The 15,032-nt window shown below is 40.6% G+C and overlaps 1 protein-coding gene across 3 annotated transcripts in view; it reads left to right on the forward strand.

The window, feature by feature from the left end:
* Positions 1-15,032, forward strand: part of Mfn1 (mitofusin 1) — a 50,652-nt gene that overhangs the window by 19,436 nt on the left and 16,184 nt on the right. For all 3 annotated transcript variants that reach the window (XM_031376567.1, XM_031376568.1, XM_031376569.1), the window contains exons 8-12: positions 2,462-2,615; positions 3,788-3,855; positions 12,584-12,705; positions 14,454-14,580; positions 14,826-14,930. In XM_031376567.1, the coding sequence (XP_031232427.1) occupies positions 2,462-2,615; positions 3,788-3,855; positions 12,584-12,705; positions 14,454-14,580; positions 14,826-14,930 (576 nt within the window). The remainder of the gene's footprint in view (positions 1-2,461; positions 2,616-3,787; positions 3,856-12,583; positions 12,706-14,453; positions 14,581-14,825; positions 14,931-15,032) is intronic.

Here is a 15,032-nt window from a genome sequence, read left to right on the forward strand (position 1 = left end):
GCTCCAGTTGGCGGTAAGAGTGCAAATCACAGAAAGAGTAGCTCACCACCAGGTGGCCTAAAACAGGGAGGGTGGGAAACGGACGGGCCTGTCCTTGCTGACTTTCCTCTTTCCTTAGAAACACCCTCACAGACACAAATTTACTAGTTCTCTGTTTAGTTAATAGTAACCTTGACATATATAAGTAGTATGTATTTAATTTTCTTTGGTATTTTTCTGATTTTAGTTGTGTGGTTTATAAACGTGAAACATTGTTCCTTTCTCTCTCTCTCTCTCTCTCTCTCTCTCTCTCTCTCTCTCTCTCTCTCTCTCTCTCCTGCCCCCTCTCTTTTTCTGCCTGCACGTATATCTGTGTGAGGGTGTTAGAAGCCCTGGAACTGGAGTTAAAGACAGGTGTGGGGCATCATGTGGTTCCTTTGAAGTGAATCCAGGTCCTCTGGAAGAGCAGCCAGTGCTTTTAACTGCTGAGCCCTCAGCCCCTGTTGCATTGCTCTTTAAGAAACTGCAGAGTTAGTACATCCTTGCAGAATAGCTCTCTAGCTCAGCATTTCTCTTTAGCTTGAATTTTTGTTTTGTTTTGTTTTGTTTATGTTGTAAGACACTTTGTCCCTATAGTCTAAGCTGGCCTTGAACTCTCAGCTGGCCTTTCCTACAACCTCCTGAGTGCTGTGATCCTTTGCATGTGCCACCAGACCCATTTTATTAATGGTGCTAGGAATTGAATCCAGGGCTTCATGTGTGCCAAGCAAACATTCTACTAACTGAACTATGTCGTAGCCCCAGTTTCCATGTTCGTTTGAAATGTTTTTTGTTTGTTTTGTATTTGTTTTTCAAGACAGGGTTTCTCTGTGTACTCCTAGCTGTCCTGGAACTCATTCTGTAGACCAGGCTGGCCACAAACTCAGATATACCTGCCTCTGCCTCCAGGGTGCTGGAATTTAAGGTGTGCTATACACTGCCTGCTTTTTGGTTGTTGTTAAAGATTCTTTTTGGTTGTTTTTTGTTTTTGTAATTTTTTTGTATTTTTTTCTGATACTGGGGACTAAATTCAGGGCTTCATGCATACAAGATAAGCACTAAGTAGTTGCATCGTCAACCTATTCTTTTCCCCCCTAACAGGGTTTTTTAATATCCAAGGCTGGCCTTGAACTCACTCTAGAGCCAAAAATAGACTTTGAACTCTTGCTTTTACCCCCCAAGTAGATTAATTGGGATTACAAGCTTTTGACACGATAGTTGACTTTCTTTCTATATACTTATGAACATATCTTTGTGAGGTCTGTGAGCTACTTGATATATCAAGTTGTGGAAGCAGTGACAGTCCTTTTTTTTTTTTTTTTTTTGGTTTTTTGAGACAGGCTTTTTATGTGTAGCCCTGGCTGTCCTGGAACTCACTCTGTAGACCAGGCTGGCCTCCAACTCAGAAATCTGCCTGTCTCTGCTTCACAAGTGCTGGGATTAAAGGCGTGTGCCACCACTGCTGGGCTAGCAGCAAGGTTCATAAATGCTCAGCCACTTCTCTAGTCCCAGTTTCCATGTTCTTAAGAAAAATAGACTAAGTTTTGATCTAAAATGAAGACAATGGCTTTATTTCACATTCCTATTGTGATTTTAAAGGTATTTATTTCACATTACTTTCTGATTTTAAAGGTATTAGCAGCCCCAGTGAAGAAAGTCTGGAAGATAACTAAAGACTAAAGCCCTGCCCATTTTCTTAGGTGTTGCATACCTGCCACAATTATTAATATGCATATTATTTATGCACATTATGCATATGCACATTATACCCTTAATATAAAATTAACTTTTCCCATTCAATTAGGTAGGTATTAATACTTGTTTGTGATATTTTATAATGCTTGGTTATAATCCTTGATGTTCAAAAGGAAAATTATTAAGCAGAGATTTTCTGCCATCAAGGATCAGACTTCATTTATTGACATTTCCTGCATTTAATACATATATGGGAACAATTAATATGTATCACTGTATGAGTATTACCACAGCAGCTTATGAAAGAAAGTTCATTTGGGCTTCTGGTTCCAGAGGGATAAAGGTCTGTCATGGCTGCAGGCATGGCAGCTGGAGAAGAAGCTGAGGGCTCAGGCATGAAGCAGAGAAAACAGACTGGGAGTGGGGAGAGGCCTTGAGTTCTCACAGCCCACCCCTATGACACTTGGTCTGGCAAGGCCAAGCCTCCTAAGCCTCCCTGAACAGTGCTGCCAACTGGGCACCAAGTATTTAAACTGCCAAGCCTGTAGCCTTCCCATGTGAAGCTGCACAGTCACTACCACCAACTGGGCACCAAGTATTTAAACTGCCAAGCCTGTAGCAGGCCTTCCCATGTGAAGCTGCACAGTCACCATTTACTGTACTGTAGTACAGACCCATGGCTGATGGCTGTTATTTTTATCTTTTGTTTAAGTTGTTAAAATTCCCAAAATTCCCGTGCTCCTTGCAGGTGCGCAGACAGCACATGGAAAGATGTCTTCATTTCTTGGTGGAAGAGCTCAAGGTTGTGAGTCCTTCAGAAGCTCGGAATCGGATCTTTTTTGTTTCAGCCAAGGAAGTTCTCAACTCTAGAAAGCATAAAGCCCAGGGGATGCCAGAAGGTGGTATGTAGTAATGAGCATTTTCTTCCTAAATGTAAACGTAGATTATCGGAACAATAGCATGCTGAAAATCTTAATGTGTCCCCTGCTTACCTATAGCTTCAGTAACCTATGCTCAACTGTGTGCAGTATTATTATATGGCAAGTGTTAAATCATACAATTATGAGTAGTGTGATGAGCTCTCTCCTCACCCCAGGCAACAGGAGGCTTCTTTTTGTTTAGTCTTTTCAAACAGTCCTAGTGGTCTTATCAGCCAGCATGTTATTACACAGCTGTATTGAATAAGAACCCTTATTGTACTGAAGAATGGTCCAAATGGAGTGTCTACTGGTGCAGGCAGTTTAGTCACACCCAGTGCAGGCCACAAAGTACTTCCTTTAGGTGAAATGCTTGACTTAGTAAAGTTTATTAGATTCTATAATAAGAACAAAATCTGTAAAACTACAAAGATGCAAAAAGAAATTTGTGCTAATATGTCAGTATACCCTTACCTTCAAAAGATATGGCCTCAGTGCATACTAAATGCTTACATAAGATGAAAAGAACATAAACTTTGTGTATGTATATAGAAGGTAAGCATAGTGTTCTGGTTAGATTTCTGTCAGTTTGGCACAAGCTGATTTTGGGAGAGGAAACTTCATAAAGCAATGCCTTTATCAGATTGACATGTGAGCATGTCTCTGGTACATTTTCTTGATTAGTGATTGATGTGGGTTGTGCCACCCCTGGGCAGGTAGGTAGACCAGGTAGTATAAGAAAGCCAGCTGAGCAAGCTATGGAGAGCAGGCCAGTCAACAGCCATCTTCAATGGCATCTGCTTTGCTTCCTGCCTTGAGTTCCTGCCCTAACTAAACTTTATGATGGTGTGTAATTGGAACAAGTAAGCCAAATTTACTCCCCATGCTGTTGGGTTTGATTGTGGTGTCACAGCAATAGAAGGCAACCAAACTAATAGACATAGTATAATGCAGGGTTTATACTCTGCCATTTCCAGTAGCCATGAGGAACTGTGGCACATCTGTGTCATGGGTAAAGGAAGTCTGTTATACTAGATTAAAAAATCTTCCCAAGGCAGTGATGATCACTGAAGGCAGGCAGCATGGGCTGCATAGTGAGATCTTGTCTCACAAAAGCAAAACAAAAAATAAAACCAGATTGATTTCCTGTGTTACAGGTGGGGCACTTGCAGAAGGATTTCAGGCAAGATTACAGGAGTTTCAAAATTTTGAACAAACTTTTGAGGTAGGAATTTAATTACCACTGGCTTATAAATGGCATGGGTCAGAGAATACTATAATCTTCTTTGTCTGCCTTTGTCAATAACCTCTGCTATTATTAAGTGTAGTCCTGACAACAGCAAGTGAAACAAGAAAGATTTGAAGAAAAGAAGCCCCTGCAGAAAGGATGACCTGTAAGAATTGGGAAAGATGTGTTTTGCTTTTATGTTTATAAATGAAAAAGTGGTCTAGTATTGCATGTGTGTGCAATGAATGGTATTCCTTGTGTTCATACTTGTGAAGCAAGAGCGAACAGTAATTGTTGTTGGAACAGATGATGGTTGTCCCTCGGTGGCTCTGCACACCTTTAATCCCAGCAACTCCGGAGGCAAAGGTGGGCATCTCTTGAGTTCAAGGCCAGACTGGTCTTGTTCCAGGACAACCAGGGCTACACAGAGAAACCCTGTCTTGGGGGTTGGAGGGGCAAAGCGAGGACTGTTCATTGACTCTATGAAGAGTGCTGTACCAAAGAAGAAAGAACATTGAGAACGCCCTTTGACAAAATTGTCTCTCATTTCTATACTGTACTGCCACTTGCTAATTCTCATTTTGTGCCACATGTTTTGAACAAGTGTATGAATATAAAAATAATTGTGATGCAGCTCTGGTACTTTAGGAATTTAGTAGGAAAGCACCCCAGTGTGGAGGGGCTGATGTATGTGCAGCACTGAGCAGAATGGGAGTCGTGGGCTTTCTGTGACTGTGCTAATACACCATGTGCAAGAGCAAACCGGAAAGACTTCTCATTTTGCAGCTCTCAGATCAGACTCTATCACTGACAGAAGTCAGGGCAGGAACTCAAACTAGGAACCTGGTGGCAGGAGCTGAAGGAGAGACCATAGAGAAGCACTGCTTACTGGCTTGCTCCCCATGGCTCTCTCAGTTTGCTTTGTATTTCATTTTTTCAAGACAGGGTTTCTGTGTAGCAGTGGCTGTCCTGAATCTCATTCTGTAGACTAGGCTGCTTTTAAACTCAGAGATCCACCTGCCTCTGCCTGCTGGATGCTGGGATTAAAGGGGTGAGCCACCAAGCCCAGCTTCCTTTGTTTTTTTTTTTTTTTTTATACAATCCAGGACAATGCAGTCCAGGGATAGCACTGTCCACTGTGGGCTGGACATTCCTATGTCAATCATCCATAAAGAAGGTGCCCCCCACACTGCCCTTCGGCCAATCTGATGTAGGCATTTTCTGAATTAAATTTCCCTCCTCATAGATGACCCTGGATCAGGTCAAGATGACAAAAAGTCCTAGGCTATGCAGAGGGGTTGAAGGCCTTTAATTTTTCCTAAAATTAAAACTCATGCTATGTTCAGATGAAATGTTGTTTGGATGTTGACATTCTAAGTCTTATACAGCCCTGCTTACTCTAGTTCTGTTTTCTCTAATGCCTTGTCAGTGAACAAAGACTTAAAAATTAGAAAACCATCCACAATTATTCCCTAGAAGGACTGATTGCCTTAATAGAGAATATGAAGGAAGAGTGTACCAGGCTGGACTTTTAAACTAAAAATTTGCCTATTATTCCCCAATCTTTAATTTGTGAAAGTCCGGTAGGCGGGTGAAGGGATCAGTATCAGCTGCCTTTGTGAGACCCCTGGATATTATGGGACTCTCAGGCTACGCCATTAGGTACCTGAGTCCTGGCCTCTCAAAGACCGTTATCTCATCGCCTTTTGTGAAAAATCTATGAACCTGACCTTATCAATTACTTCATCTGTGTGGAATAGAGAGAGTTATTCCAGCCGTCCCCTCCAACTATATATTGCTTTCTTTTACCAAACAGTTCAACACTGTTCCGCTTTACAGCTGTGCTCATGGTACACATCTTGATTCCCTAACATGTCTTCTGGAAGAGATGGGACTGAAAAGCACAGATCTTGTATTGCAGAGCACTGGTTCCCAAACCTAGCTGATCAGCAGAATTTGGGGCAGGGTGCCTTGAAAAATACAGGTTCCTGATCTTCCCAGAGAAGATGTTCTGATTGACCTAAGGTTGACCTGAGAGAGAGAGAGAATGCAAAACCCCAAATTGTGATACCCCATATGATTTAGGAATATCCATAAATCTGTACGTGTGTACACACACATACACATAATCTGTAGTGCTGTGCTAGGCAGTGGGTCTAACATTGAGCTCCATCCCCAGTGCCTTTTTAAAAAGTTGTTTTATTAATATTGACCTCCCTCCCTCTTTCCCTCTCTCCTCCTTCCTCCCTCCTTTTTCCTCTCTCCCTCTTTCTCCCTCCCTCTTTCCCTCTTTCCATCTTCCTCCCTCCCTCCCTCCATTTCCCTCTCCTCTCCCTCCCTCCTTCCCTACCTCCATTCCCCTTTTCCTCCCTCCCTTCTTCCCTTCCTCCCACCTCTGTGTGTGTGTGTGTGTGTGTATGGGTATCTGTGAGTGCAGGTATATGTGTCAATCAGAGTACAACTTTCCAGAATTTGTTTTTTATTTCCACTGAGGTTCACAGGATTGTTAGGCTTGTATGTCAAGCACTTTTACCTGCTAAGCCATCTTGCTAGACTTGTTTTTGTTGTTGCTGCTGTTTTCTTGAGATTGAGTCTTGCTATATAGCTCAGGCTGTTCCGGAACTCTTGCTAATAAGTATGCTGCCCTCTAACTCAGAGTTCTCATTGACTCCCAAGTGCAGAGATTTTAGGTGTGTACCACCATGCCTAGACCTAAAATATTTTTAGAAGAAACTTGGCAGTTCATATTTTTTAAAGATTTATTTATTTTACGTATATGAGTACACTGTAGCTGTATACTGATGGTTGTAAGCCTTCTTGTGGTTGTTGGGAATTGAATTTAGGACCTCTGCTCGCTCTGGTCAACCCCCCTCTCTCAGTCCCTGCTCGCTCTGACTCAAAGATTTATTTATTATTATAAATAAGTACACTGTAGCTGTCATCAGATGTGTCAGATCTCATTACGGGTGTTTGTGAGCCATCATGTGGTTGCTGGGATTTGAACTTAGGACCTTCAGAAGAGCAGTCAGTACTGAGCCATCTTGCCAGCCCCACTGGCAGTTCATTTTTAAAAGTTCTAATAGGGCACTCTGGTTTCATTTTAAATCACATAAATCTTTTATTGTTTGAGATTTGTGATTTTCATTTGGGAATGTAAATGTTATATATGGAAAATTTGTTCATGAGCAGTAGCTGTTCAATAAGATTATGGAAATTGTCAGGGTTTATAGTTTGAAAGCTTTGTTTAAAGCTATGGTTATAGCTAGGCATGGTGGTGCATGCCTGTAATTCCAGCATATAGGAGGCAAGGCAAGGAGATTGGAAAGTGGAGGCGAGCCTAGATTAGATACAAGATCTTGTTTCATAAAACCACAAAAAAAAAAAAAAAAATCTAAAACTGTAGTTAAAGGAGACTCAGAATTATTTGAAAATTTCTAAAGGAATGATCACTAAGTTTTTTTAAATCTCTGTATACATTATGAAGAAGGACCAAATAATTTCTTGGTGGTTGAGTTGAATAAATTGTCAGTTTTTGTCTCAGAAGTTGAAATTAATTTTTTTTCTTGAGAGAGAGAGACAGAGACAGAGTCAGAGTGTGTGTGTTGGGGGCAGGGCTTGGAGGCCAACAGCTGGTGTCAAATATCTTGCAGCTGTAGTTACAGGTGATTGTCAGCCACCTGACTTGGGTTCTGAGAACCAAATTGGGGTCATGTGCAAGAGCAGTATGTACCCTTAAGCCCAGACCCTTTTTAGCCCAGGCATTTCTTTTAAAATCAGTTTGGTAACTTGAGATTTCTTTTTTGGTTGACTTGGTCTTTCCATGTGCTTTTTTTTTTTTTTTAATAATGGGAGGTTCCACTGCCTTTTATTTATTTTATGTATATGAGTGCATTGTAGCTGTACAGATGGTTGTAAGTCATCATGTGGTTGCTGGGATTTGAACTCAGGACCTTTGGAAGAGCAGTCAGCACTCCTATCCACTGAGCCATCTCTCCAGCCCTTTCCTTGTGCTTTTAAGAAAAGGTTTATGCCTGTGGGTTTAGCTTTGGGTATATTCATTAGGTTACAGTATCCAGTTTAGTTTTACTGTCTTTATTCTCTTCACTTTTATTTATTTTTTTCTTTTGAAACAGGAAGTCATTATGTAGCCCTACTTGGCTTGAAACTCATTATGTGGACCAGGCTAGCCTCAAAATTATAGAAACCCGATTGCATTTGCTTCCTAAGTTCTGGGATTGTGTTTTAGTTTTTAAAAAAGTAATTTAAAAATTGTTTGACAGTTTCATACTTTTACATAATATATTTTAATCCTTCTCTCCTATTCCCTCTCTCATCACCTTCTGCTGGGAGGTTTTTGTTTCATTTTATTTTTTGAGATAGGGTTTCTCTGTATATCTCTGGCTGTCCCTGAACTCACAGAAATTTGCTTGCCTTTGCCTTTTGTGTACTGGGATTAAATGCTTGTGCCACCTGTACTGGCTAGTTTTGTGTGTCAACTTGACACAGGCTGGAGTTATCACAGAGAAGGGAGCTTCAGTTGGGGAAATGCCTTCATGAGATCCAGCTGAGGGGCATTTTCTCAATTAGTGATCAAGTGGGTAGGGCCCCTTGTGGGTGGTGCCATCCCTGGGCTGGAAGTCTTGGGTTCTATAAGAGAGCAGGCTGAGCAAGCCAGGGGAAGCAAGCCAGTAAAGAACATCTCTCCATGGCCTCTGCATCAGCTCCTGCTTCCTGACCTGCTTGAGTTCCAGTTCTGACTTCCTTTGGTGATAAACAGCAATGTGGAAGTAATCTGAATAAACCCTTTCCTCCCCAACTTGCTTCTTGGTCATGATGTTTGTGCAGGAATAGAAACCCTGACTAAGACACCACCTCTGCCTGACTTAGTGTTTAATTATCATCTTAATAATTAAACTAGGTTTTATTATTGATATTTTCTTATTGCTAAAGGAATTGTTAAAACTCTGATGTTTGGATTTTTTTCTTAATTTTTGTTCATTTCTTTTGATTGTGTATTTGTGTGTGTTTGTATGTGTTATAATTACTCAGTATTGTTTCCTTTATATGCATTTTTCTCTTTATATTTGAAACTTCTGTTTTCTTTGTGGGCTTTTGATGAATAATTTTATCATTCTGCCATCTTTTTTTTTTGTTTGTTTTTTTTGAGACAGGGTTTCTCTGTGTAGCCCTGACTGTCCTGGAACTCACTCTGTAGACCAGGCTGGCCTTGAACTCAGAAATCCACCTGCCTCTGCCTCCCAAGTGCTGAGATTAAAAGCATGCGCCACCACTGCCCGGCCCACCATCTTTTAATAATTTTTTAAGTTTTCTTTTTAATCGTTGGTGAGTGGGGCATGTTATTACAAGTGCCCAGAGCGGACAGAGGTGTGAGTTACAGGACAGAAGCTGAAGTTACAGGTGCTTGTGAGCCGTCTGACATGAGTCCTGGGAATCCAATTTGGATCCTGTGCAGAGGGCAGTGTGTGCTCTTAGCTGCCAGAGCTAGCTCCATTCCTACATCACCAGAATTAGTTTGATCTTTGCCATGGGATTAATTTGATTCAGGAACTAAGTATTTTTTAACATATGGACTATTGAGTTAAACATTAAACAATGCTTAAACAACTGGAGTAAAGGTTTTACCTTTTAAATGTGCACATAAGTGGTCTTACTATGAGGACATAATCTTTGCACAGGCATGTCACCATCTCCTAGTCTTCATGGGTTTAGTGTGTGAGGGAGGAAATGTGTCTCCCCTCCCGTCCCCTTCCTTCCCCTCCCCTCCTGTCCTCTCCTCTCCTCTCCCCTTTTTTCTTTTGTTTTCTTTTCTTTTGAGACAGGGTTTCCTATGTAGCCCTGGCTGGCCTTGAATGTCCCCCTTCTTAAAACGACAAGTGTTGATTTTTGGGGGGAGGGGTGTCAAGATCTCTATGTTAAACTGCTTGAACTCCTGGGTCTGAATAATCCTGCCACCTTGGCCTTCAAAGTACTGGAGACACAGGTGTGACTGAGCCTGGTGTTTGGTAGTGAGATCCTAAAGATGTGACCTTTAATATACAAGAAGAAAGCTAAGTTCATGGCTGCAGTCTGAGCTACTGGGGAGGCTGTCAAAAGATTCATTGAACACAGAGTTTCAGGGCTATCCTGGACAATTTAGTGAGAAGCAGTGAGACTGTTTCTTTAAACAAACAGTGTGTGTGCATGTATGTATAAAAATAGTGCATATCTACCTGTATGGTACATCTAGATAAGAGTTAAGTTTATCCTCTTTTTTGCACTTTCAGTTTAAAACATACTAAAATAGCATTCTTGAGTGTTTGTAATTGTATATTATTAATAAACTGACTTCTTTAGATGTTAATACGAAATCAGAAAACTAATTGATCTGTGCTTATCATTTGGTTCTCAGTTTTTAAATTTGAAAGTCTATAGGATATTCTAACAAGATGGAATTGAGAAGTGGGTCAGTGTTTTTTAACTTCTTGCAAAGTTACAGAGTTCCTGATAAAGTAATTGCAAAGTGTGTACTTGTGCATTCAGAAGTGTTAGAACTTTCTCTGGATTGTATTTGCTCACTGTTGCTGATCTGAGTCAGTGCCTCCTGGGCCTGGCAGTCCAGCTGCAGGCCTCTTCACTCCGTCTAGTCCAGCTCTAACACTGTGCTGTCTTCTGTGCGCTGAGTCTTCATTGCTGACATCTAGATCTGCTTCATCGAGGAACATTTCTATTAATTTTTTCTCTTAAAATTACTTTTATGCTTTTGTTACATTTTTGTGGAAATTTGTTTGGCACATTTACAGGCAGTTACTTAAAGTAAAATCAAAGCTGAGTCTAATCATTTAAAAATCAGTAGCTTATAATTGAGTTGCTTACAGTTGGGTAATGTTAGAGGTGCTAATGAAGGATTTGTGCTTTTAGACTCATAGAACAGGAACAGGACTGCTTGCATGTCAGTAGAAGTTTAGTGAGAATGAGTGATGCTTAGGTGAGAAAATGAGTGATGCTGAGGAAAAACACAGCTAGCTGAATGGGGGAACGATTGGGATGTCATTATAAGCTGTGGACTAAAGGAATTGCTCTCATGTCCTTGGCATAAAGAAAGCAATTGTTTTGTTTTCTATACCTCAAATTAATATTGAAGAAAGAGCTACATAGCACAAGATTTCAGGCTTTTTCTGTGACATACAGGTAATTTTTAGAGACAGAAGACTTACGACATGTTGTGAATAGTACATTCAATGAACATGTAGCATACAGATGATTTCAGTGTAAGAGCACAGAACTAGAGTATTGAATAAATACTCTTAAAGAAGCTTGAAAGCTGCTTATTTGAACAGTAGTGAGCTTCGAGAAGTAATTACCACAAATTGTCTTAGCCAACTATATACATATACATATTTAGAATATACAAATATGTATAGTAAACATATTCAAAAAGATGGATTCATAGCAGTAGAAGATTGTATGACCCAAAAATACCGTAGAAGTAGAAGTAAGAACATTTCCAGGCTAGAGAGATGGCTCAGTGGTTAAGAGCACTGGCTGCTCTTCGAGAGGTCCTGAGTTCATTTCTCAGCAACCACATGGTGGCTCACAGCCATCTGTAATGAGATCTGATGCCCTCTTCTGGTGTGTCTGAAGACAGCTATAGTGTACTCACATACATAAAAGAAATAAATAAATCTTTTAAAAAATTGAAACAAAATTTTATGAATCAAATGTGTTTGTGAATATATGTGATACATTATGACATATTCTAGTTTAAAAAAAAAAAAAACAAAATGCAGAGCTGGATAGAGCAGTACATGCCTGACATTTAATTTTAGGCCCACCCTGAGTTACAGAGTTATAGGAGCCTGGTTATATATAAAATCTGTATTTAAAAACACGTATGAAGAACCATAAATAGTGATTCTTGCCTATAATCATAGCACTTGGGAAGCCGAGGCAGGAGGATTGCTGTAAGTTGGAGGCCAACATGGGCTACAGAGTAAAACATACTTCAAAACACCAACACCAACATACAGACACACACACACACACACACACACACCCTAGAACAGAATAGACTAAAAGAAAAAGGTGGCGAGGTCCTCTTGTCAGGAGACACTGACTGATTTAAGTACAGCTACATTGAAGGTGGGACAGTCAAGCTGAGTGTCCTTCAGGCGTCTACACTGTGCTACAGTCTCGTGGTTCTCTGTCTATATTTTAAAGTAGTTAAGTGCTTAACAATAATTTGAACTGCTCATATAGTAATACTTAGATATTCTGTTCAGTAACCTTAGGTATGTTGTCATGTTATCTAAGTCATTTAAAAAATTCTAAAGTACCACAAAGAATTCTAAAACTGAGACTTTATTTGATTATATAGTGCAAGCAAACAGTTAAAGCAAACAGTTGAAACAAGATGAACAGACTAGAAATCAGATGGTAATTCTCATGGGGCCAGCTATGACTGAGAAGAAGGCCGTTTGTTTGTTTGTTTATTCATCTATTATTTGTTATGTAGTCACCCCACTGCACATTACTGTGTGAAGATGCACAAACTATAAACTTGCTGCTTAGCTCTTCCTTTGTAGTTTTAAGTTGTGTTTCATCATTTGATTTGTTTTGTCTCTCCTTTGGGTTTTGGTTTAAGTTAAATCAGCAAGTTTTTGTGTTTGAATTCCTGAAAGTGTTGGGATGGAATTGCAGTAATGTGTTGTGGCTTGGGCCCTCGCAGGAGTGTATCTCGCAGTCAGCAGTGAAAACAAAGTTTGAACAGCACACTATCAGAGCTAAACAGATACTAGACACTGTGAAAAACATACTGGACTCAGTAAACGTGGCAGCAGCAGAGAAGAGGTAGGCACCCCTTTATTATGATCCCAGGTTACTGTTACTGTGTCAGGCCTTCGGGGCTGAGGCTTGCAATGGCACTATGGGGGATACTTTAGCACCAAGACCAGTTTTGTGATTACTTGTGCCTGCTTGTGTGGTTTTTTAATGAACATTGGAAGATGGTTATTTACTATGTGACCTTCCCTGGGTGGCTGTGTATGAATTATGACTTTAAAATGTAAGTAGCTTTAGAGTGTCTTCATGGCAGAGGAAGATGGTCTTCGAGCAGAATCATGTGAAGAATTCCAAACCAGGTGATGCTCTGTTTACATTCAGAATTTACAGCCCTTCTGTAAACTTGGAAATAGTATGTGAAGGTACTGAACCATCACACCCTTCCAGACATGGGACAGCCCTGCTGAGGCTGAGGTGGGAAGTGTTTGGGTTGAGGCCATTCTAAGCTATGTATAAAATGTGACACACTTGGGAACAAAGACCAAAATGTTGTTAGATATGACACATGTAATGCTGTCAGGCCTCAGGGAACCATAGCTAGCTTAATACAATTCAAGGAAGTATAGAAAGCATTAAAGATTAAGTCAATGCAGGGTAAAACTGAAGAGTGTTGTGAGGTTGAGTCTATCCTAAAACTCCTGGCAGCCCTCACGCCTCAGCCTCCCAAGCACAGGGAGGACAAGCTTCACCCACCGAGCCTTGCTAAAACTGGTTACTTGTTTGCAAAGTCTCTGCCACTGGCCTTAAAATCAAAGTTTTGAAAGTATGTATTTTTACTAAGAACACCTCCTACCCTATATGTAGTTTACTCAACTTACTTCATCTTTTGTTGGGTCCTCCTTGTCCAGCAAGAAAGATGCAACTACATGAGCTCTTCCTTTGCAGTTTATTTCAGGAAACTTTTAACAATGCTTCTCCCTCCTGCTCTCTCCTACCTACTTCTCCTCCTGCTCTAATCTTATGCCTTCTCCCTCCTGCCTCTCTGGAGCTTACTTAAGCTCTGCCTCCTGGCCCACCCTCAGCTGTTGAGTACTCCCAAGCTTAGCCAATCCCAATGGGCCATGTAGCAAAAGCAGATAGATCACCAGATGTAGAAGCAACCAATAGCAGTAGCTTAGCCAAATAAGGGCTTTGTTTAAGAGGCTTCTCGCTCTGGGCTCGTCTCTCCACAGTCTTTTGTAACATGCAACATCGAACCAAGTAATTCACAAAGATATGATTCAAGGACAATGTCTGGAAGCGAATACTGTTGGTTTTCTTGAAAAGCTCTGAGGTTCTAGTTTTCCTGTCATTCAGGGGTCCACAGACCTCCGACAGGGAGTCAGGCAGTGGCTGTGGTAGGCTTTGTGGGCGACACCATCTCTTTTGTGCCCACTCAGTGTAGGTAACAGAGGGAGCGTGGCTTCCCACTGCTCTGTTTGCTCCACTTGCTTACCAACTGAGTTGTTGGAGAGTTCCTGTTTTAATTGTTCTGTGTGGGACTTAGAAGCCTTGTGGAGTTTGGGTTTTTGGGTTTTTTTTGTTTTTTTTCCTAGGATGCAGGTAATTCTGGAGAGTCAAGGTCATGTATGTTGAGCCATCTACTTGAAGGATTTAAATGGAATTGCAGTCCTTTCAGACTTTAATACAAGATTTCTTTTTGTGTGTATGTGTGATGCTAATTAATGGTTCCAAATATAAATGAATGACCTTGCTTAATTAATTGCTGTAGGACTTTAATATGCCCCAAGTATTGATTACTCTTTATAATAAAATAGGGTTTATTCGATGGAAGAAAGGGAAGACCAAATTGATAGACTGGACTTTATCCGAAACCAGATGAACCTTTTAACACTGGATGTTAAGAAGAAGATCAAGGAGGTCACGGAGGAGGTGGCAAACAAGGTAATGGCACTGTCAGTGTCACCATATCTCGAAGTTGCAGTATGTGTTAGCACTACAATGCTGTTTGTCTCTTACCTCAACTGAATCCATGTCCTCTAGTTTTAATTCTGAGTACTGGTAATTCTTTTAAATTTTTATCTTGTTTGTTTATTTGAGGGGTTGTCTTGTTTTGCAGCCTGGCTGGCTATGAATTACTTTAATGTTTAACTCTGAGGTTTTTTTTTTTTTTTTTTTAATGTTTTCAGGTTTCTTGTGCAATGACAGATGAAATTTGTCGACTGTCTGTCTTGGTTGATGAGTTTTGTTCTGAGTTTCATCCTACCCCCAGTGTACTGAAAGTGTATAAGAGTGTAAGTTAAAGTTGGTGAGCGTTCATTTTGAGGCTGTTTTCTTGCTCTGTTATCTATTGGTGTGTTTAGTGAACTTGGCCATTTCAGTGCATTCTTGGCAGT

Source organism: Mastomys coucha, unplaced genomic scaffold, assembly GCF_008632895.1.
Source record: "Mastomys coucha isolate ucsf_1 unplaced genomic scaffold, UCSF_Mcou_1 pScaffold17, whole genome shotgun sequence".
Classification (NCBI taxonomy): domain Eukaryota; kingdom Metazoa; phylum Chordata; class Mammalia; order Rodentia; family Muridae; genus Mastomys; species Mastomys coucha.